The sequence below is a fragment of the Bos grunniens genome, chromosome 22 (genome assembly GCF_055505025.1).
Source record: "Bos grunniens cultivar Pamir isolate PY7600 chromosome 22, Bosgru_T2T1.0, whole genome shotgun sequence".
Taxonomy (NCBI): Eukaryota; Metazoa; Chordata; class Mammalia; order Artiodactyla; family Bovidae; genus Bos; species Bos grunniens.
Window position 1 is genome coordinate 34,828,228 of NC_141186.1, and position 21,687 is coordinate 34,849,914.

At 39.2% G+C, this 21,687-nt stretch overlaps 1 protein-coding gene and 1 long non-coding RNA gene across 4 annotated transcripts in view; one reads left to right on the top strand and one right to left on the bottom strand.

Moving 5' to 3' along the window:
* The window catches only part of LOC147348278 (uncharacterized), a 184,709-nt gene extending 169,657 nt beyond the window's left edge, over positions 1–15,052 (top strand). Inside the window, exon 3 of the long non-coding RNA XR_015151331.1 lies at positions 14,666–15,052. This is a non-coding gene — a long non-coding RNA (uncharacterized LOC147348278). The remainder of the gene's footprint in view (positions 1–14,665) is intronic.
* Positions 3,857–16,946, bottom strand: KBTBD8 (kelch repeat and BTB domain containing 8). 3 transcript variants are annotated; one of them, XM_086366921.1, is made up of 4 exons: positions 16,658–16,946; positions 15,794–16,004; positions 9,910–11,024; positions 3,857–4,910 (listed from the first exon to the last, which is right to left on the bottom strand). In XM_086366921.1, exons 1-4 carry the CDS (start codon positions 16,671–16,673, stop codon positions 4,870–4,872), a joined length of 1,383 nt encoding a protein of 460 aa, XP_086223047.1. In that variant the 5' UTR covers positions 16,674–16,946; the 3' UTR covers positions 3,857–4,869. The 3 variants fall into 3 exon arrangements, with proteins under 3 accessions (XP_086223047.1, XP_086223045.1, XP_086223046.1); XM_086366919.1 differs by having other exon boundaries at positions 3,857–7,157; XM_086366920.1 differs by lacking the exon at positions 15,794–16,004 and having other exon boundaries at positions 3,857–7,157; positions 16,658–16,869.
* Positions 16,947–21,687: the final 4,741 nt, after the last annotated feature.

The following is a 21,687-nucleotide window of genomic DNA, read 5'->3' on the forward strand; positions in this document are numbered from 1 at the left end:
GGAGTTTTGGTTATGAGGAGAATGTAGTGACTGCAGTGGTTTGAAGAGTGAATGAAAGCTGGGAAATAGAAAGTTTATAGAAACAACCTGATTACAAAACTGTGGCTTTCATGGAAGCCAAGAGTAGGGGCACTAAGTGGAGGGAGCTGCTGGACTAAAGGACAATTTGTTGTTGTTTATTTTTGTTTTGCTAAGTGGTAAAGAAAAGTGCATTTTTTGTTTTCGTCAAATGATCTGAGAGGGATTTTTGGATGACTTAGGAGAGTGGATGGTGAAGAGCACAAAGTAACCATGGGTAGAAAAAGCCTTCACATATTTTAAAACGGTGAGCAGAGAAGATTTAGGCAGATGGTGGAAGGAAAGGGGAGCACCTATATAATGGCTGCCACCTCAGTACATCAGGAAGAAAAGTAGAGAACTAATAACCAAGAAGGATAAAAGATATATATACAGAAGTTTGAGAAAAGGTCAAAACTGCTCCATTATGCTGAGAACCCATGGGAGGTCCATCATGTCAAAAGAGAGTCTGTATGAACATATGGAATTTCTCCAGCAATATTCCTTCACTCAGGGCCCAAGCACAGAGGAGGCTCATAGCCGGGATCTTCAGAGTTGGGGTTTTGCAGGCAAGTATGGCAGCAGTAACAAGAAGGAATTGAGGAAATGTAAAATGGCATTATTTTGAATAGATTATGGAATTTAAGATGGGTAAGTTCAGAAAAAGTCCCCAGTAGGGGATGATGGGTAGTAGAAAAAGTCCTGGGGTCAGTGGATTGGCATCTCAATGAAATCCAAAAAACCTAATTGCAGGATTCTTGAGCAAGTGGATTTAAATAATAGAGGTGGTAGCTAGTAGGAAGCTTATTACATACTTTCTATCATTTGAGTGATTTAAAATGCATGACTTAAAAGTAGAATATTGTGTCTGTGGTTACTTAAGTCATACTGAACTATATTCCTCTCAGTAGGCATAAAATACTTTATACTTACATAAATTAAAATTTTGCCTGTGGCTTAGCAATTTAAATCTCCAAATATATACTTTATGATGGAATGTCTACACTTTTTCCTTTCTCTGGGGTGGTAGCCCTATTGATTCCCCTGTTCAAATGTGTAGAATAGCTTTCTTACGAACCTACACAAGTAAACTTGGCTAAAGCAGGTTACCAAGTTATGTCTGACTCTTTGAGACTCCCATGGACTGCAGCACACCAGGCCTCCCTGTCCCTCGCCATCTCCCAAAGTTTGCCCAAGTTCATGTCCATTGCATCGATGATGCCATCCAGCCATCTCATCCTCTGACGTCCTGTTCTTCTCCTGCCTTCCATCTTTCCCAGCATTAGGGTCTTTTCCAATGAGTGGGCTGTTCATATCAGGTGCCCAAAGTATTGGAGCTTCAGCTTCAGCATCAGTCCTTCCAATGAGTATTCAGGGTTGATTTCCTTTAGGACTCACTGGTTGGATCTCCTTGCTGTCCAAGGGACTCCCAAGAGTCTTCTCCAACACCACAGTTTGAAAGCATCAATTGAGGGATACATTAACCGAAGGAAAATACTTTTTTCCTTACTCCATTTTATAAAATTCCAAATTTCACTTCAAAAAACTAGGTGTCATTTCCAGCATTCTTTTGGAGCCCCTGGTGGCTCAGACAGGAAAAGAGTCTGCTTGTAGCACGGGAGACCTGGGTTCAATCCCTGTGTCAGGAAGACCCTCTGGAGAAGGAAATGGCAGCCAACTCCAGTATTCCTGCCTGGAGAATCCCATGTCCGTGGGACCGCAAAGAGTCAGACAGGACTGAGCGACTTCACTTTCACTTTCTTTCACTTTTTGAAGTTAGATTCCAGACCACTTATTTTTAATTTTTGTATTTGCAAATAATTTGTCAAGTAAAAAAAAGTCATACAGCCAAGGTTTTTAAATTGGCAAGTGATTTTAACTTCACAGAGAACCAAAGTAACAGCACTCTAATTTAAATCAATATTTCTCAAGCCTTTTCTTTTTTTCAACTTGTTTGAGGGATAGAACTCAGCACAGTGGTATATAAGCATAATGATATAATTATGGGAGTGCAGGTGGGGTGACAGAGATGTGTTCCTACCTCGTCCATTCCCTTGTTGAGAGCTAATCACAGTCATAATATACAGTTGTTGTTCAGTTTCTAAGTTTTCTCCAACTCTTTGCAATCCCATGACATAGATATTTTAAATAATAGTGTTGGAAAAAAGGTGGGACTCAGAAAAGGCAACCAGTAAACACAAAATGTAGAACATCTGCTTTTCTATCAGTTTTGTTTAGAAGGAAATAGCAACCCACTCCAGTATCCTTGCCTGGAAAAACCTGTGGATGGAGGAGCCTGGCGGGCTGCAATCCATGGGGTCACAAAGAGTCGGACAAGACTGAACAACTAACACACGATGGAGAACCTAGGGCTTCCCTGATACCTCAGTTGGTAAAGAATCTGCCTGCAATGCAGAGGACCCTGGTTCGATTCCTGGGTTGGGAAGATCAGCTGGAGAAGGGATAGTCTACCCACTCCAGTCTTCTTGGGCTTCCCTGGTAGCTCAGCTGGTAAAGAATCTGCCTGCAACACGGGAAACTTGGGATCGATCCCTGGGTTGGGAAGATCCCTTGGAGAAGGGAAAGGCTACCCACTCTAGTATTCTGGCCTAGAGATTTCCATGAACTGTATAGTCCATGGGGTAGGAAAGAGTCAGACAGGACTGAGTGACTTTCACTTTCACTTTTCAATGGAGCACCTATCAGAACTAGATTGAGTCAAAGTGGAGTGCTTGGCTCTAATCCTGGTGAGCTGCTCATTAGTTACACGACCTTCAGCAATTTACTTGGGCTTTGTGTTTCTGATCTGATAAAAAGGAGGTGATAGCACTGGTTCTGCCACTTCTCAGGGTTTTCTAAGACTGAAATGAAAATTTGTTTTTTACAACTTTGAATGCCTTGTAGGTTCCAGGTGCTGGGCTGAGGTGAACAAGAAATAAAATAAATCCCTTGCCTTCATGGAACTTACATTTGAATGGGGGGAGATGTATGAAAAAAAAATTGGGAAAAGACTGGTGGTATGGGTGAGGGTGAGTTTGGAAGGAATTGTTTTACACAAGGTGGTCAGGGAAGGCCTGTCTGGAGTTTTAATACTGAAATAAGTGAGTTGTCAGGGCTTCCTCAGCAGAAAACACAGCAAGGAAAAAGGCCTTGATGTTGGAGGGGCTTGGAACAGCAGTCAGCATGGCTGGAATGGAGTGAGCAGATGCAACAGCAATGTGGTTCCAAGAGTAGGGTTGGGATGGATCATGGGAGGAAGGGGTGTGGCTCTCACATGATGGGAGATGGGGAGCCACTGCGATCCAAGCAGAAGAAAGTAATCTGACTTATGTTTCAACAGGAACACTCTGGCTACTGTGTGGACAGAATAGATTACAAGGAGTCAAAGGTGATGGAGAGATCAACTCAGTGGCACAGCATTAAGGCAGACAAGGTTGGCTAGTTTAGACTAGAGTGATAGTGGTGCAAGAGATATGTGGTGAGAGTTGAGGTATATTTTGAGGAAGAGGCAACAGGATTTCCTGATGGGTTGACATGAATTGTGAGAGAGAGGAGTGGGACACCAAGAGCTGAGGGCAGAACCACTCAACAAAGGGGCTACTGATGAGTGTGCTTGCTTCAGAATTTCAAGAGCGTTATTCAAGCCTTATGAATTACCTTGTTCATTTTGTACCAGAGACCAGGCATCTGGTAGATGAAAATCTCCTCCGATTCCCGATAAAAGGTATTACATGATTTTTCACGAAGTTTTAATTCTTCCAAATTTGCTAGGTCAGAGATCAATTTATGACAATGGAACTTGTCAGTCAGAAAAAGTTTTATTACAAGAAACAATGCCATCAGGTAAAAATGCAAAAAATTGTGCAATTATGGCAAAATGTTTAAAAATATCTACACATTTGCCCCCAAAGGACTACAGTACTTAACTACATACCTGAGCACAGAACATCGAATGCCATTTTAAACTGTTTCACGTAGAAAATCTGATTCCTTGCAAGATCACATCCACTTTCTCTCATGCACCAGTGAAATCAGCTTGATGCTTAAGCATCAACTTTGTAGGATAACAGAAAACAAAGATGGAAAATAATACAATTTCTACTTTCCTATAACATAGTTATACCACATCCAGTTTTCAATGTATAAAAAATACATAGGAAAGTGCTACATACTTTCTTCAAATGCAAAAACAAAGCTCAAGTGGGACTGGCATCTATCACCCTCTATTTTAATTCTATAGTACCCATTATGCCTTTTACTTATATTCTCATCATACTAAGCAAATGTACCTTAAATATCTAAACACAGACCCACACATATTACTAATCCTAGTTTTCTAGAACCTCTTCTGAAATCATCTGAAAAGTGGCAAAATATCCCAGCTATATAATTTAAACAAATAGTTATTCATACAAAATTCAATATATATTCTATTGATACTTCCATAGCAAATTCTAAACCTTGGCTTTGACACACTATCCTTAGAGCACACCCTCAGTATAAACGGTTATAGGATCAATTGTTAGAGGATCAACTGTTGTGCAGATCAATAGAATAAATCGACTGCAGAATTAACCACAGTACATTGTACTCCTATACATCACACGGCACATGGAAATTGTTAATGTTCTAATGTCATGTTTTCAAGTAACACAGTGTTCTAAATAAATACAGGAGATTGTCAAAAAGCGGCAGGAAGTCACAGGAAGCAACAAAGCTTTCAAAAATAAATTATGGGAACATCTCTTGTAATGTTTAGTTTGGTTTTTCCTCCCCTTGGCAATGCATCACGCCGTAGATGCTTCAAAATGCTCACAGAAAAAGCCCCAAAACAGCACGAAGAGAAAGAAAAACTGAGAAGAAAAAAAAATAGCTGGTTAGTTGACAGTCAATAAGGAGACTATAGACACACTACCAAGGCCAGCAGGAAGAAAGCATGTACCCAGCTTCCCAAGACTGGATTTTAAAATGTCAATTCTCTAAATGCTGTCCACTTTCAATTCGGCTTCAGGAAACATTCCCTACTTGTAGAGGGCTATGACAAGCAGTTTGGAAAGTTTCCGAAAAACGAGGTATGTGATGCAAAGAGGCAATGTTTTCGATTTGTTTCACAGTATCACATTACAATTTGTGCAAGAGTTTTTAATACAAACTGTGCCAGTTTGTTTTCTTTAAGGGAATCAAAATGTTCCAGTTAAGGACAGACTCTGGCTATACTTATATCCTTTATTACTTATTCCGGGAAGAGTAAAAAATAAGTTACTGATCTAAATATCTGCCTTAGGTATAACACATGAGTTGGTTTGTCCTCTCTGTGAGTCTTTCTGTTAGAAATTAATCAGTTAAATATGAAAAATGATTTAGTACCTATAATGCTACGCTTCTATTCACTCACACTTTTCCTTCTCAGTCACCTGCAGTTAGAACAAAGGTTTTCAATGCAAAACTATTCATAACTGTTAAGTGCAAAAACTTTTTTAAAAATGAGGTTTTAATTGTCATAGGTAATGCAAAAGACATTAAATGAGACTATTGCAGGAGTTTTATGTTTCTGGAAAACAGAATTTTCAAATTAGGAGTTAAAACTTCACATTCTGCTCTGTGCAGAAGACAAATAAGTTACCTTTCATTGTACCGATAATGAATGGACAGGTAAGGATGGAAAGGAGGTTAGGCGACAAATGGCCCATGTTAGTGCAAAATGAGGATAATAGTCTTCTCACTATTCTCAGAGTGAATCCAGTTAGACCAGTAACTAGCCATAGCTTGCCATCATGTAAGCAGAGAATCTTGTGAAATCACAAGAGTTCAGCAAGTCAAGTACTATGGCCATGAAACTAACATACCAATTTGAAAGGTAAGCATAGGCTCAGACATTTGAAATATACCTAACTATACACATGAGTTAACTTATTCTAGCACCAGCCACCTGTGAATTTGAGCCCTTCTCGGGATTCAAAAAAAAAAAAAAAAAAAAAATGAGACAGTGTTAGCACTTGAAAAAATTGTCAACACAAAACTACTTTAAAACTTTAGCTTAATTTAAACTAACATGGGAAATATAAAACAATCCAGCTAAAAGCTCTTTCTGAGACTGATTTGTTTTTCCTTCAAACTAATAACACATTTAAATCCAGTACACGTGAAAACAGTACACAAAATATACACATATTCAGAATGAGGATCTAAGTTAGTGCGTCTCTGTAGCAGAGAAGTCACAGCTAAAGTCCTAGTGATATTGCCTCAAATTTTTACCCGTATTTAAAATAAAAAGTCACATCAAACTATTTTGGATGTCTCTAATCCATAGTACCCCAACTGCTCTTCTAAGAGTGCATAGTTGTCAATTCGTCTGGTATCAGTGACTATTCATCACGAAATTCTAGAATGATGTGATTACTTTTATACCAGAAAAAAAAAAATGCTGATAATTGCACTTTGTTACCTTTTGCTTACTGAAATGAAAACATCACATGGATGAAAAGAAATCCCTCCCTACACTCATCTTAAACAGCACCCATCTCCATGTGTAAACTCTCTTCAGCTTTCTTAAATACTGACAGCACTTCTTATCACTGAAAGACTACGTTTCCTCCAGCACAAGATGCCGGCGAGCTCACTAAGGCCTGCCATTCATTAAAGGACTTTCTGAAGACACTGAGGATACAGTTTAGCAACAGCACATTCAAAATGCCGGCCGAGGTCCCAGAGGCGATCTGGGGTCTCATACACTTTCATCCATTGGTCAGTGATATCATCATACTGATAAAGGGAATTTTTTCTGCTGGTTCTGAAGACATGTTCTTCAACGGTCACTTGAGTAGCTCGAACAAATAAATGGAGCTTATTCTGGAAAAGTACCAGTTTAAGGTATGGGTTTATGGACTCATCACATGGAAAGTCCTTCTTACGAGTCCACTTATTGAGCTCAATATCATAGGCTTCTACAGTAAACATCCGCTGATGATTTCCACAGGTTCCAGCTATGTAGTAGATAGAGTTCTTGTATACAGCTGCTAAGCCCTGGATTCTAGGCACAGTCATGGGGGTTAAGAAACCCCAGTAGTCTTTCTGAGGCTCATAGAAGAGGAAAAACTCTCCTAAAGAAAGAGAAAGAAAAAAAAAAGAGAGAGAGAGAGAAAAGAAAACAAGAATATGAACATTTAAATTTAAGATAGCTTAAAACATCTACATCCCATGGCACACCATAATATTAGAATCAACCTGATTTGGGGCATTCAAACTGGTAAGTGTGAGAAGTTACTTTGGCTTGATGGCAGTATAAGGGTTAAGAGCTTGGTTTCATTTACTCTATCCAAATATCTGGGTATTTCAGAAAATTGATTTTAAGCTAGCTCTTATAAAAAGTACTATTACTAATGGTTAGCCAGTAAGATCAAAATATGAATATAGGTTCAATCATGAATAAGCCATGATAAATTTATGTGCTAGTTATTTAATTATAAGGTAGTACATAGAATTGTTCAGATTTGTGTCTATGGGCCACTAATGTGTTTACTTTAGTGTTGCTATAAGGCAAAGACAAATATCAAGAGGAGAAAATATGACCTTAAGCTGATAGAAAACATGCACATCATTTATGGAATCGACTATGAGGCCTTTTCCATTCTGTTTTGACAATGAAAAGGTGTGCTGAGTCACACTGCCGATGTAGAACTGTCTAAAAGAATTAAGCTAGTGAAGATTTACAAGAGCTTGGCTAATTATAACATTAAAATCTTGGATTTGAAAGAATCAAAGTCTTTGATATGAAAATCTGAACCCTTTATGATCAGATTAAATGGTACTCCAATAAGCCACTCGCAGTCGGGCATGATCTTCTGACTGTTCACGTCAAGTTTATTTATATAAAGAGGCTTTGTTTAGATCAGAAATACCTACTTCTAAATTGAGCTTCCCCTTGAAAACTGTTTTGAACTAGGTTAACTCATATCAATAAATATAACTACCTACCTAATAAAAGTGATGCTGAAAAAATATGTTTTCATAAAATAATTTGTTAAACTCTCAGCTTTTGCCTGCATATTCCCTATGCTTCTTGACTAAAATGTAACAGGATTCTTAATAAAGAAGACAGGAATGAACACTTTTTACCATGTACTACCTCGCTACAAATTTCTTATAAAAAGGAAAGATAATACATTTTAAAAGTTGATTTTTAAACCTAAAGTTGACTTTAATAAACTAAAACCAGTAATGGGCAATTAAAACCCTCAGTGCCTCAGATCTGTCTTATATAAAATACAATCTGATTAAACAATGTTCATTCCAACCCTGAAATTCTGTTAATTCACTGTTACTTTGCTTTAGTATTTAAATTAGTATACAACCTTATATTCCATTTGGGAGTCTTCTAATTAATTCTGTCTCTACTAAAAAATAACTGCTTAGCCAGTAAAACCAAAAATCTATGAAGAGAGAGCTTCATCATATTGGATGATACAACCCATCCAACCATGTAAGTCAAAGTGTTACTCGCTGAGTTGTGTCCAACTCTTTGCAACCCCATGGACTGTAGCCCACCAGGCTCCTCAGGTCATGGAATTCTCCAGGCAAGAATACTGGAGTGTAGCCATTCCCTTCTCCAGGGGATCTTCCCAACCCAGGGATCAAACCTGGCTCTCCAGGACTAAAGGCAGATTCTTTACCACCTGAGCCACCTAGGAAGCCCTATCTAACCATTCTTTATAGATTTTTACATCCATTCAGATACTCCATTTTTTGGCAAGACCAACAAACCTCCATCATCCCAGGCTTCCATTCAACTAAAATGCACGAGAGAGTATTCCTTACTCTCTCTGGAGAACTAACTTTACACTGAAGTTTAAACAAATGGGTTTAGGCATTTCTAAGAAATTATAAGTCAAATAAAGGATTACAGCAAAGAATATTAAAAAAAAAAACCTTACAGTGGGGAAAAAAACTAAAAAATCATATGTATCTACACAGAACTTGCACCCCTTTCCTTGTTTTTTTTTTTTTTTTTTTTTTTTTATAGTAGTGAAGGAAAGCATTTATCTGTAAGCAGTTAAGAAATGCAAAAGAAGAAGGATGTTGGCATTGTCAATACTGTATTCAGCATTCAAGCAACTAAAATAAGAAACCAAACACAAGGAAAATATTAGCACAAATGAGAACCTTGAATCAAGTATCTTATTTACTGTTACTCAGTTCTTCTTTCTGGTATCTTTACCAAGGTACCAGTCTTCAATTGTTTAAACAAAAATTTTTAAGCTAAGTATATTACCATCCCTCTCATCTTATGTTAAAAAGATGGCATCGCAAAATTTTTCAGTGAAAAAAAAAATTGAAAACACTGTATTATGGGTGACAACATCAACTGCAGTGAAACTAAAATCTTAAACAGCGTGATTTCAAACTCTTTGTGAGTTTCATAACCTTTGCCATCATAAGACTTCATACAAAATTCTTTGGCAACTGAATAGTACAACTGCAGTTGAGGCTTTGTTCTTTTTTTCTCTTTTAAACTAATCCAGTACGTTCCATAAGAAGAATACTTGCTACCATCCCTTGATTATATATCATTCAACTGCAAAAAGTTATGTATCAAACTTGCTTCCTTGTTAAAGTCTTAAAAATGGAACAGAAATAGTTTTTCTCAAATGCTGAACTATTATTTATGGGAAAAAAAAGTTTTCAAAAATACTTATGTCACATGATGTCAAAAGACAGTAAGAACATAAAAAACTTGCAGGATCTTTTTAGGAACTTGAAAGTACCTGCCTTTTTTGATTGAAAATTTTCTTTTCTTTACTAGTCCCTTAAAGAACAGACTATTCCAAGAAATACTTTAACCACTTGGGCACCTACCCTGTAAAACATAGATCTTCTCTTTGTATTCCACGGCATTATGAAACTCCATTGCAACAGGCATGGCGCAAACAGTAGTCCAGCGGTTCTCTCTGCTGTCATAGCACTCCACAGATTTTAGTGAGTTTCTCCCATCACCTTCGTAGACACGCCCTCCAATTGCATACATCTTACCACAGCAGTACACCAGTTTGCAGCCTATTCTGGCTCGAAGCAAGGAAGGTTTGGAAAGCCACCTATTGGTGGAATGGTCATACATCCAGAAATCATTTTCTGCCTTGTGGTCAATGGATACCTCACTGCTGCTTGGCCTGTAACCTCCTGCAATGTAAATATCATTATCTGGTGATACAAGAATTCCAACTTCTCTTAGATCATTTGGTGGTTTGCATAGTTTGAACACTCTTCCTGTGAATATATCTAGACAAGGCACTGTTTGCTTCTTTCCTGAGTGTTTGTGGGCTGCGTCGAAACATATGATCATTTCCGATGCAGTCATTCCAAGTCTCTGTGTACAGCCATTGGGACTGGCTGGTCCCTTTTCCACACAGCTTTTGGCGATAGCCTGTGCAAACTGAGGTGGAATTTTCTCTATAAAGGTGTCTTCCATCAGAGGAAAACGTATGCATTTGGCAAAAATTTCTGGAAGGTGCACTTCTCTTTCATTCTGTTCATGTTCAAACCACCTTACAATACTCTCATAAACATGCTCTTCCCGGTCTACGTTTAAATCATCACTGTCTAGGATACTTATCAGTTGGTCTTTTGTCAGCTGAAGAAACTCCTGTTCTTTGGTGACACACAGGAACTTTTTACGAATGTATTCTTTAGATCGATCTCCAAGTTCCTGATGACCATAATGATCAGCGAAGATGAAGACCCCGATAGAATTTTGTGGGTCCAAATGACTGATCATGTACTTGGCACACTGGTCTTGGATGGAGGGAATCTGGAAGATGCTAGCTGCAGTGAACAAGGCTTGAACATTGGCCTCTGTCAGAACAACTCTGGAGGTATAGGCATAGTTCAACACTAAATCCATCGACTCGGCTTCAACACCAACAATTCGAACTTCTTTTTGAGTGCTTTCTGTAAGGCCGCTAGTGAACATGGATCTAGGAAGGAAAGAGTGGTGAATTTATCTGCACTACAAATAAAAATTACTGTGGCAAGCTTGTAAAAAGTTATCACAAGGATCACTTTTTGAAACTGAAAAACATTTCCTAATGTGTTTCCTGATATCCTGAATATCAGGAAAGGGATAAAAGTTGATCATCTAGCAGAAGGATTTAATCTGGGTAATCTCAAAGAAACCCTATTGTCAGGGCCAGTCAGTCCACTTTGTGCCAACTCTGAGAAAAGCAGAGTATACCCAACTAAATCAAACTGAAAAGTGGCAAGGCATATTCCAGGACATCTTATTTTCCTTGGAGCCCTATCCAGGCTTCTGATCAAGTTGCTTTAGGGACTTACTTCAATCACCAGGTCAGTCAGAAAGTTTACAAATATCTATGGGGTATCAGTGTGACACATTAACATATAGAAACTGTCTAATAAAACTTCTCATAACCCAGTGGAAATTTACAAGGCAACCTGTACCCAAAATGTATCTTTAAAATGTTTAGCTTAGATAAATAAGATGTTCTTCAGAAGTTCTTATTTTCTTCCTACTCCTTTTTAAAATAATTATCCTTTGAATGCTTCCTTAATCATTATAAAGAATATAAAGCACATCAATTCATCAGTTAACCTTGGATATTTTGAAAATTTTTGCTTGAGAGAATCAAGAAATATACTTGATTTTCTCAAAGTTATCATAGTTTTATCTATTTATAAAATATAATAAAAATGTTAGCCTCATTGATGCTCAGTTGTGTCTGACTCTTTGAGACCCCAGGGACTGTAGCCCTCCAGGCTCCTCTGTCCTGGGATTTCCCAGGCAGGAATACTGGAGTAGGTTGCCATTTCCTTCTCTGGGAGATCTTCCCAACCCAGCGATTGAAGCCCTGTCTCCTGCATCACAGAGGGATTGTTTTACACTGAGCCACCTGGGAGGCCATAAATAAAGATCTGAGTAGGGTTAATATCAATTAAATGCCTACTTCTAAAGAGAATTTAAGAATTAATGGATTTGTTGCAGATCTGATTTTGTTGGTTTTCAAAAATTCCAGGTTCTTGTCTTTGAGACCAAGCTTTCTTTTCCTTTTCTTTTCTAATGTGCTTTTATGGTACTTTCAGCGCTTCCCTAGTAGTTTAGCTGGTAAAGAATCCACCTGCAATGCAGGAGACCCCAATTTGATTCCTGGGTGGGGAAGATGCCCTGGAGAAGAGATAGGTTACCCACTCCAGTATTCTTGGGCTTCCCTGGTGGCTCAGCTGGTAAAGAATCCACCTGCAATGCGGGAGAACCTGGGTTTGATCCTTGGGTTGGGAAGATGCCCTGGAGGAGGGCATGGCAACCCACTCCTGTATTCTTGCTGGAGAATCCCCATGGACAGAGTCAGAATGACCGACTAAGCACAGCACAGCATGGTACTTTCTTGGCCAAACCATTAAGACATCAAAATCCTAGCTTTTTATTTAAAGTGCTGCTGCTCCTAAGTCACTTCAGTCGTGTCCGACTCTGTGCGATCCCATAGACGGCAGCCCACCAGGCTCCCCCATCCCTGGGATTTTCCAGGCAAGAACACTGGAGTGGGTTGCCATTTTCTTCTCCAATGCATGAAAGTGAAAAGTGAAAGGGAAGTCACTTAGTCGTGTCTGACTCTTCGCGACCCCATGGACTGCAGCCCACCAGGCTCCTCCATCCATGGGATCTTCCAGGCAAGAGTACTGGAGTGGGGTGCCATCACCTTCTCCATTTAAAGTGCTGCTGCTGCTGCCAAGTTGCTTCAGTTGTGTCCGACTCCGCGCGACCCCATAAAGGGAAGCCCACCAAGCTCGCCCGTCCCTGGGATTCTCCAGGCAAGAATACTGGAGTGGGTTGCCATTTCCTTCTCCAATGCATGAAAGTGAAAAGTGAAAGTGAAGTCGCTCAGTTGTGTCCGACCCTCAGCAACCCCATGGACTTCAGCCTTCCAGGCTCCTCCATCCATGGGATTTTCCAGGCAAGAGTACTGGAGTGGGGTGTCATTGCTAAACATCATTTGCCTTTCTTCTCCCTCCTTTGATGTTTCTAAGAAGTTCTTAAAATTAAACTTATATAAAGGTCAAAAGCTCTTTTAAAAATACTCTTGAGAAAAGGATGGTATGCCCTAGAATGCTTAATAGATGTCTGTTGAAGATATTGACCTAACACTGGGGATAAACTTGATTATTCAGATCCAGACCTCTCCTATATTAAGTGTGATGTTATGAAAAAAAAGTGGGAAGATTTTCAGATCACTTTTAATGTGTTTGTCAAAAACATGAAATTAATTCAAAAATGCAATATGTAATATTGGAGGTATACAGGGGTACCTGGACCCAGCTTGTTACCTGGGTTAACTATCCTTTGAGTCCTAATTTTACTGCTATTATGCAAAATTTAAGTTTAATATCCTGCAGACTTTTTTTTCCCCTTAAATGACTGAAAATTAAATGTTCCAATGTATGAGCTGGTTTTTTAATTCAGGTACTGAAAAACTCAGTTATATAGGTCCCAATTAAAAAGAAAAAGAAAGCCCTTCATTATGCAAAGATTAAATCCCAAAGGAGAACATTACCACATAACCCTTTATCAAGGGAGCTACTCTACTGACTTGAATACGCTGGCCTCACACACAGCAGTGTAACATGCAAGTTCCCCTCTGTTCTATCATGTTCTGCATGTAAACTCTAATTCAAGTGGGAGTACTTCCTCACACAAAATCCTGAGCAGCATGTTTCTAATAATTATACACATTTTCTTTCTTTCTTTTTTTTTGCACATTTTATTTCTGACAAGTCTCTGGGAGCAGGAAACAGCCATGGCAGATTGCAAGCTATTCTATTTTTTCCATCAGTGATGCAAGATTTGCAAATATTAAGTATGATTTTTTTACATCTCACATAAGGTGCAACACTGGTGCCCAAGAAACTTCTGTACAAAAGCTCTAGTCAAGTGAGAAGAACCTAATCCTTGAGTCTTCTAGCCAAATACCTTCATTTGACTTCTCCTGTCTTACGCTTAGAAAGCCTTCCAAGCATTTCCTGAACTTCTTGGAAAACAAGGAAATCTACTGTAGCATACTTCTTTCCAAGAGATTTGTCAGGTCCTCAAAACTAATTTTAAGCAAGTATGATATTTAAATGATATAAACCAGAATATAAAATTACACTGAGATATAAATATTTTCACTTTAAAGTTTCAATTTTTTTTTTTTACTATTTAAATCTAATATACAGTTAACACTTCTGTAAATTAAAATTTAAAGAGGACCCACTCTTGTTCCTTAAAAGTTATATACAGTGACTAAGAAGCCTGGCTCTGGACTCCAATCCAGCCTCTGCCACTTACTAGTTAGATGATTTAGGCAGTTCACGTAACCTCTTTGAGCCTCAGTTTTTTCACATGTAAAATAGGAATAACAAGAGTGTAGAAATAGGATTATAAAGATTATATAAAGTGACATAGGTAAAATGAGCTTTGCCTAGAGCTTGATAAGCATAACTGTAGCATATATAAACATAAATGACCTAACCATATCTAATGGATAGCCTTGATAACTGAATCTCACCAGCAATTTTCATACTTCATACCTTTTGTGTATACCAGTTTCTTCTTTTTTCTTTCCAGGTCACACCCTTGTTATGGTTAATTCTTAATAGTGCAATGGCCTATCCAATGCAAATCTAAATGGTTACATCACAAACATCAAACTGAAGTGACTATATTTAACCCAGTATTCTGAGAAAGAGGAACCAGAAACTACTGTCTGGAACATTACACTGCTATATGCCCTATAAAGGTAAGCACCTTCAAAAGTAAAAAATATATTTACTGTGTGGTTGAGAAAATTATTTCACAGTCATTCATGCACCATTTTTGAAAACAAAAAGGCTTAAAGTGAGTACTTCAAACAAAAAAAAGTTAAACTTGAACAGGAAATTGCCTTTATCACTGATCTTGTCTTAGAGTACGACATTATTTTTTAGACTCAAGTTTTGAAATTGTACTTTTCAAAGTTTTATAATATATAAAGATGAATATAAATGAAAATGAAAACTGACCTCTAAAATACTTCTGGAAATCTCAGAAATAGTCATTAGTGTGGGGCCTAACACACATAGAAACTGTATTTCATCGATTTTTATTTCACTGCTGTTATCATCATGGGATTAAAATAGTCCATTAAGTGGGCAATTTGTTTTTAAAAGAAAAGGCTATTAATTTTTAAATTCTAAAAGAGTTAACATGCACTAAAGAAATCCTGGATAAATTTCTGGAACAAATTCCAGATCAGCACTGTTCAATAAAACTTTCAGTGATGGAAAGGTTCTGTTTCAGGGCTATACAGTGGGGCAACCACTAGCTACATGTGGCTACTGAGCACTTTAAATGTGGTTAGTGTACCTGAGGAACTGATTTTTTTTTTTTTTTCATTTTATTTAATTTTAGATAAGTGAAGTTTAGCCACACGTGGCTAGTGGCTGCCATATTGGGCAATGCAATTTTAGATTTTTCTGAAACATACAAACAAAAACATATTTACTGACTTAAAACCAGTCATCTGAATTCTAGAAGAATCTGTCAGTTTTTTTTAAAAGGGGGGCTTAATAAAATAGGGCCTGTTATTTATTCTCAGGAAACAAATACATTAGTTTCATCCATTGTTGCATCTCAATATAAAAATGAAGTGGGCAGTACTGAAGGAGAAAGGGGACTCGGTGCAGACATCAATAGAGGTTTCCACCAACATCATACCTGAAATAAGGGCTGATTGCAGCAAGAACGTTTCTATGACAGGAAAATGTTTTCCCGTGATCCACTTCCACTACAATGTCTGTCAGCTGTCCTTCATCGTACATTGTTTTGAGTTGCTTAAGAATACTGCAAGCATGGAAGGGGTCCATGGCATCGCTGGCTGTGTCTGAAGATGGTATTCCATTCGGTGTTGGGGAAGACTTACTTAAATCTAGGAGGAGAAAAATCGTACAACCACAAGAAGTTCGGGGCCAGTTTCGGCGTCGCGGGTTTTATTTTTTTGTTTTTGTGTTTGTTTGGTTGGTTTTGTTGTTGTCTGTGGGATGGGGCTGGGGATTGTTTGTCTGCTTGGCTTTCTTTCTCCCCGCTACAAAAATACACATATGTATATAGACTCCCTCAGTGAGAACGCGAGATAGGATATGGGAAAGAGCGAGGTGAGATGCAAGTTCAAACACCAGCCTGCTTCTCCCGGAGCCCGGCGAGCCCGAAGCCCCGTGCTCGCCGACAGACAGCGCAGGCAGAACAGGCGAGGTGTCTGCGGCGACTCCGCCGACAGCCAGAACGTCCCAGCTGAGAGCGGAGGGCAGGAGCCTCACAAGGGAAGCTCGCTGGATGGCGGCCGCCACTGCCTCCTCAACCGCCTTGCGAACAGGTCGGAGCGGCGGCGGGTACCCGGCCTCCCCATCCCTGTCCGGCCGGACCGCCCACCTCCCTCCACGCCATTCATCCTCCCTCTCCTCATCTCTGTCCACCTCTCCATCCTTCTCTCCCAGTCCTCATCGCCGCCGCCTAAGCTCGCAGCCCGAACTTGGCCTCCGGCCCACCTCCCCTCCACACCTCCCTAGCCACCACACGACCCACCTGCCGACGCGGCCATTTCTAGACGCGGCCCGGGCTCCAGCTATTTAAAGAGGAAATGTCATTTCGCTTCTCTCTCTCCCGGGTTCCGGCTCTTCTAAGCCGTCCCTAGCCAATGGGGTGACCTATGCATCCGGCTCCGCCCCTAAGCTCCGAAATCAGGGGGTCTATTGGTCACGAGGAACGCACCGGCGCGTCGGGAAATGTAGTTTTATTGCCCCCGCTCCCGCGTGGTCCGTGTAGGGCGGAGGCCCAAGCTCGGAATTTCTATTGGCTGTTTTGGGTGGAGGCGGAGAGCAGGGAGCCCGCCAGCCTGTGTCTGTGGGGCGCGCAGCGCCTGCCGGAAGAGGTAGTCTTCTGGCTGAGGAGAGCTGTCATTCTGAGAGGCTAGGATAGGGAAAGCTCTTGAAGTGCAAATTTCCCCATTTTAGGCCTCTCTCCAGGCCCCCGGTTCTTTTTTTTTTTTTCTTCCCCACCTCGTTCTTCGTTTCCTAAACCTCCTGCCAATGACTAGCTTCCGGTATGAAAGCGGGGGTCCACGTGAGGGCTGTGAAACCAGAAAGATTTGGAAATGGACAAGAGAGCTGTTGTCCAAAAATGGGAAGGAAACCTGACACCTCACCCCTAAGAAAAATATCAGGAGGCCAAAAAGCAAGCCATCTTTGATGAGTCACCTGTGACACCCAATTGAAACAGCATCGACTTGGCTGAGTGCTGCGGTTTCCACAGATTAATTGGTCTGGTTACAACCGCTGCTCAGGATCTTTAACTCACACTCAATGCGTTGCTTTTCTTGAGCACCCGGGGAACACCTGTTCCACTTTTAAGAGTACATGAACATTACAGAGGGATTCAAGACGCTTTCCTTTTTGCTCCTGGTAAATTGAGTGGTGAAGATACTAAGTAGTCTGGATTTTCCTTTGAAGAAATCCTGAAAAGTGCCCTGAGCCTGAAACGAGGGACGATTATTGACTCCCTGGCTCTACTTCTTAATGTCGGACCTTTAGATAAGACCATTTAATTCTTGGTCACTTAGCTCCTTCACCTGTAATGTGTGAATAATAATTCCTTTTCTAGCTGCCTTATAGGCAGCGAGCCTTTTGAAAGAAAACAAAAATGTTTTTACTGTTGACATGTTTTGATTTTCTTGTCCCGTACTTCTAGCATCTAACAGGGTGCCTGGCACATTATAGGTAGTTAATATTTGAAAAATAAATGTAAGGCATAAATGAGCTAACATGGGAAATGCTATTTCCAAATATATGACTTGTAAGGAAGTCTTACCAGTGAATAGGAAGGAAGTTTTGGATGATATATAGTTAGTGCATGAGCATAGCTTTTCTAATCCTGAAAAGACCAAATAGTTGAATCTCCTGATGAAGGATCTCGGAATTTAAGTTGTAATTGTGGAACAGAGAGAATGAGGAAAAACAATACAATTCTGTCCTACAAGGTCGGCTGAATAATTTAGACCTCAAAGTATTATAATTCTGTGATATTCTTCAGGTTAACAAGAATTGGTGTTTCTTTGGGACTGGGATATGTGGACATTGATAACCCTATATACACAGTTCTGCATGAATGAAATTGATTTAACTTCTGTTATTCAGGACTTTAAATTTCCATTTTTTTATGAGCCAAATGTTGTTGCATTCTACCTTATGGAAATAGTGGGAATTTCACTCACAATATTAATGGCTTCCCTGGTGGCTCTGATGGTAAAGAGTCTGACTACAAAGCGGGAGACCTGGGTTCGGTCCCTGGGTTGGGAAGATCTCCTGCAGAAGGGAATGGCTACCCACTCCAGTATTGCTGCCTGGAGAATTCCATGGAAAGAGGAGCCTGGCAGGCTACAGTCCATGGGGTCACAAAGAGCTGGATACAACTGAGCAACTAACACACACAAAACAAATGACATCAATCCTTAGGGTTGCCAAATTTAGCGAATAAAAACACAGAAGGTACAGTATTGGGGAGATACTTATAGTAAAATATCACTTGTTATCTGAATCAGATTTAATTGGGTGTTTGTACTTTATCTGTCAACCTTTTCAAGTCTGTTAAAATAGGGGTTTTATTGAGTTTGGTTTTTGGTAGCCACCTGTTTAAGGTGTTAGAAATTTGGCCAATTTGCTTTTTCATTTAATTTTCACTTAACTAAGAAATAGATTTGGCAATATTTTTTTTCCATTTTTTTAAGTTTTCTGATTCTTTGAGCCACAGGTATTTCTAAATTTGGAGGTGGGCAGAATATAAAAAGCAAAAGTCAATTTAAATATAAATAGGGGAAAAATGAAGATTTATAATTACAAGGTTGCCATTTATATGACACTATAAATAAACTTCATCCTACTGGGCAAATGGCATTACCTGGTAGAGTCCATCATCATTCAAAAGGCACTTTTGAAAAATACAGAATAAGTGGGAAAATGTCAAAATTGAGTCAGTAGTCCCATAGCAGTTATTCTCAGTGATCTGTAAGAACACAAAGGAGAATTTTTTCAGGATTGATATTAAGTAGCCAAAGACTAGAGCTTTATTTTCAAATAGCTCTGATTTGAAATTTAAGAAGAACTCATTGCCAATCTAGAAAGGCAGCAGCAAGGGTAAACCCGTTTTCTTCTTTATGTATTAAGTACTGAATTGTTCTCTGAAGCAATCTTCTCAAATAGAGTTTAAAAGTAAATTTTAGTGAAGATGAAAATTGAAAAAGCAAATCAAAATAGTTGAAGGACCTATATTTATTTCAAATTAGACATTTAGAGCGTTATTACTTTATTATTTATTACCTAGGAACTGAAGGCAAAGGAGATTTCTATAACCATAGTTGTTTGAAAGTTGAAAAGTCTTCACATTTAAATTCTGAGAGAGATGAAAGGAAAGCTACAAATTTGGAAAATAAGAAAATTGCACAGTTGCCCTAGTTTTTTTTTTTTTTTTTTTCTGTTTCTACTTTAAGAGAATGACTTAGCAATTATCAGGTGTGCCCAGGCTCCTGTCCATAATAATACCACATAACACAAGAATGATAGCAACTCTGATGAAGAAAGTGTAAAAGAAAATAGGATTTCACTTCTGCAAATCTCTTCTGCAGTTTTCCAGTTTCCCTATTCAGTTTTGATTCAGGCTATGAAATTGACAAGAGCAACTTAAAAGGAAAATAAAGAATTCCTGTGACTTCTACTTTTTAACAAATGACATCTTATAGTATATATATAGTATCATTCTTTTCAGGCTATGGCTACAATAAAAGATGACATTTTCCTTGCTGAAGACTGTTGTGGTGACTGGATTACTGCCTCAAGTGCAGTAACAAAAGTGATTATTTGAATGTAATTTTCAAATAATTATATTTTCAATTTTTGAATATAAAAGTGATTATTTGAAAATAAGTGATTATTTGAATATAAATTTGATATAATATTACACATTGAAAGAGATTTTGGGGGGTAATTTCTAGAACCTTACATTTTGTATATGATTTACTTTCTTTGAAATACAAAACTTTAAATAGATAGTAGCATCAGGTTTACTGATTGAACATTAGTAACCTTTATTGTATTTTAATTTTTATTCCATCTAAGGTTATGTGAGGACTCAACATGGTAGTAACTAGAAGATTGCATTTTGTAAATCGCTGAATTTGATCATACTGTAAGATGTTAAATCATATTAATTTGTCTTTTAAGTATTTGAAATTTAGCATGTATGTGAGAAAAAGGGAGGGGGGAATTGTTTTGTGACCCCATGGACTACAGCCTGCCAAGCTCCTCTTCCATGGAGTTCTCCAGGCAAGAATTCTGGAGTGGGTAGCCATTCCCTTCTCCAAGGGATCCCGATCAAGGGATGGTCCCAACCCAGGTCTCCTGCATTGCAGGCAGATTCTTTACCCTCTGAGCCACCAGGGAAGCACTAAAAGTAGCAGCTGGGATAGTCAGTTCCTCAAGAATACTTATCATCTCCATCCTTCACCTGAACCTGCATTCTGAGCAGACACTGTATAAAGCAGTGTTCCTGATACCAGAAACAGTACATGTTGATGATAGAGATAAAGATAGCAGTACAGATAGAGACACTGAGTGTGTCTCTGCAAAACTGATGTGGAAACCTTATCTCCAATGTGATAGTATTTGGAGACAGGGCCTTTGGGAGGTGATTAGATTATGAGGGTGAAGCTCTCATGAAAGAAATTAGTGCCCTTGTAAAAGAGACCCCCAAAGACATTTCACCGTGTGAGGACACAGTGAGAAGACAGACATCTGTGAACCAGGAAGCAAGTCCTCACTGGAAACCAAACCCTCCAGTGCCTTGAGCTTTTGATTTTCCAGCCTCCAGAATTGTGAGAAATGAATTTCTGTTGTTCATAAACCACCCAGTCTATGGTGTTCTGTTATAGGAGCTTGAGTAGACTAAGGCTTATATATGGATGGATGGATAGATAGATGTAAATGATATAATGTGCTTTGTGTGTGCATATGTGCTCAGTTGTGTCCAACTCTGTGCGACTCTCCAGACTGTAGCCCACCAGGCTCCTCTGTTCTTGGGATTTCCCAGGCAAGGATACTGGAGTGGGTTGCCATTTCCTTCTCTAGGGGATTGTCCCGACCCAGGGATCAAACCCATGTCGCCTGCATTGTAGGTGGATTCTTTATGATCTGAGCCACCAGGGAAGCCATATTACATATATATGAATGATTAACCATATATATAATTACATGTATATGGTTAATCACATATAATTATATATCATATGTATTCATTATTCAGTTCAGTTCAGTTCAGTTCAGTCGCTCAGTCGTGTCCGACTCTTTGCGACCCTGTGAATCGCAGCACGCCAGGCCTCCCTGTCCATCACCATCTCCCAGAGTTCACTCAAACTCATGTCCATCGAGTTGGTGATGCCATCCAGCTATCTCATCCTCTGTTGTTCCCTTTTCCTCCTGCCACCAATCCCTCCCAGCATCAGTCTTTTCCAGTGAATCAACTCTTCGCATGAGGTGGCCAAAGTACTGGACTTTCAGCTTTAGCATCAT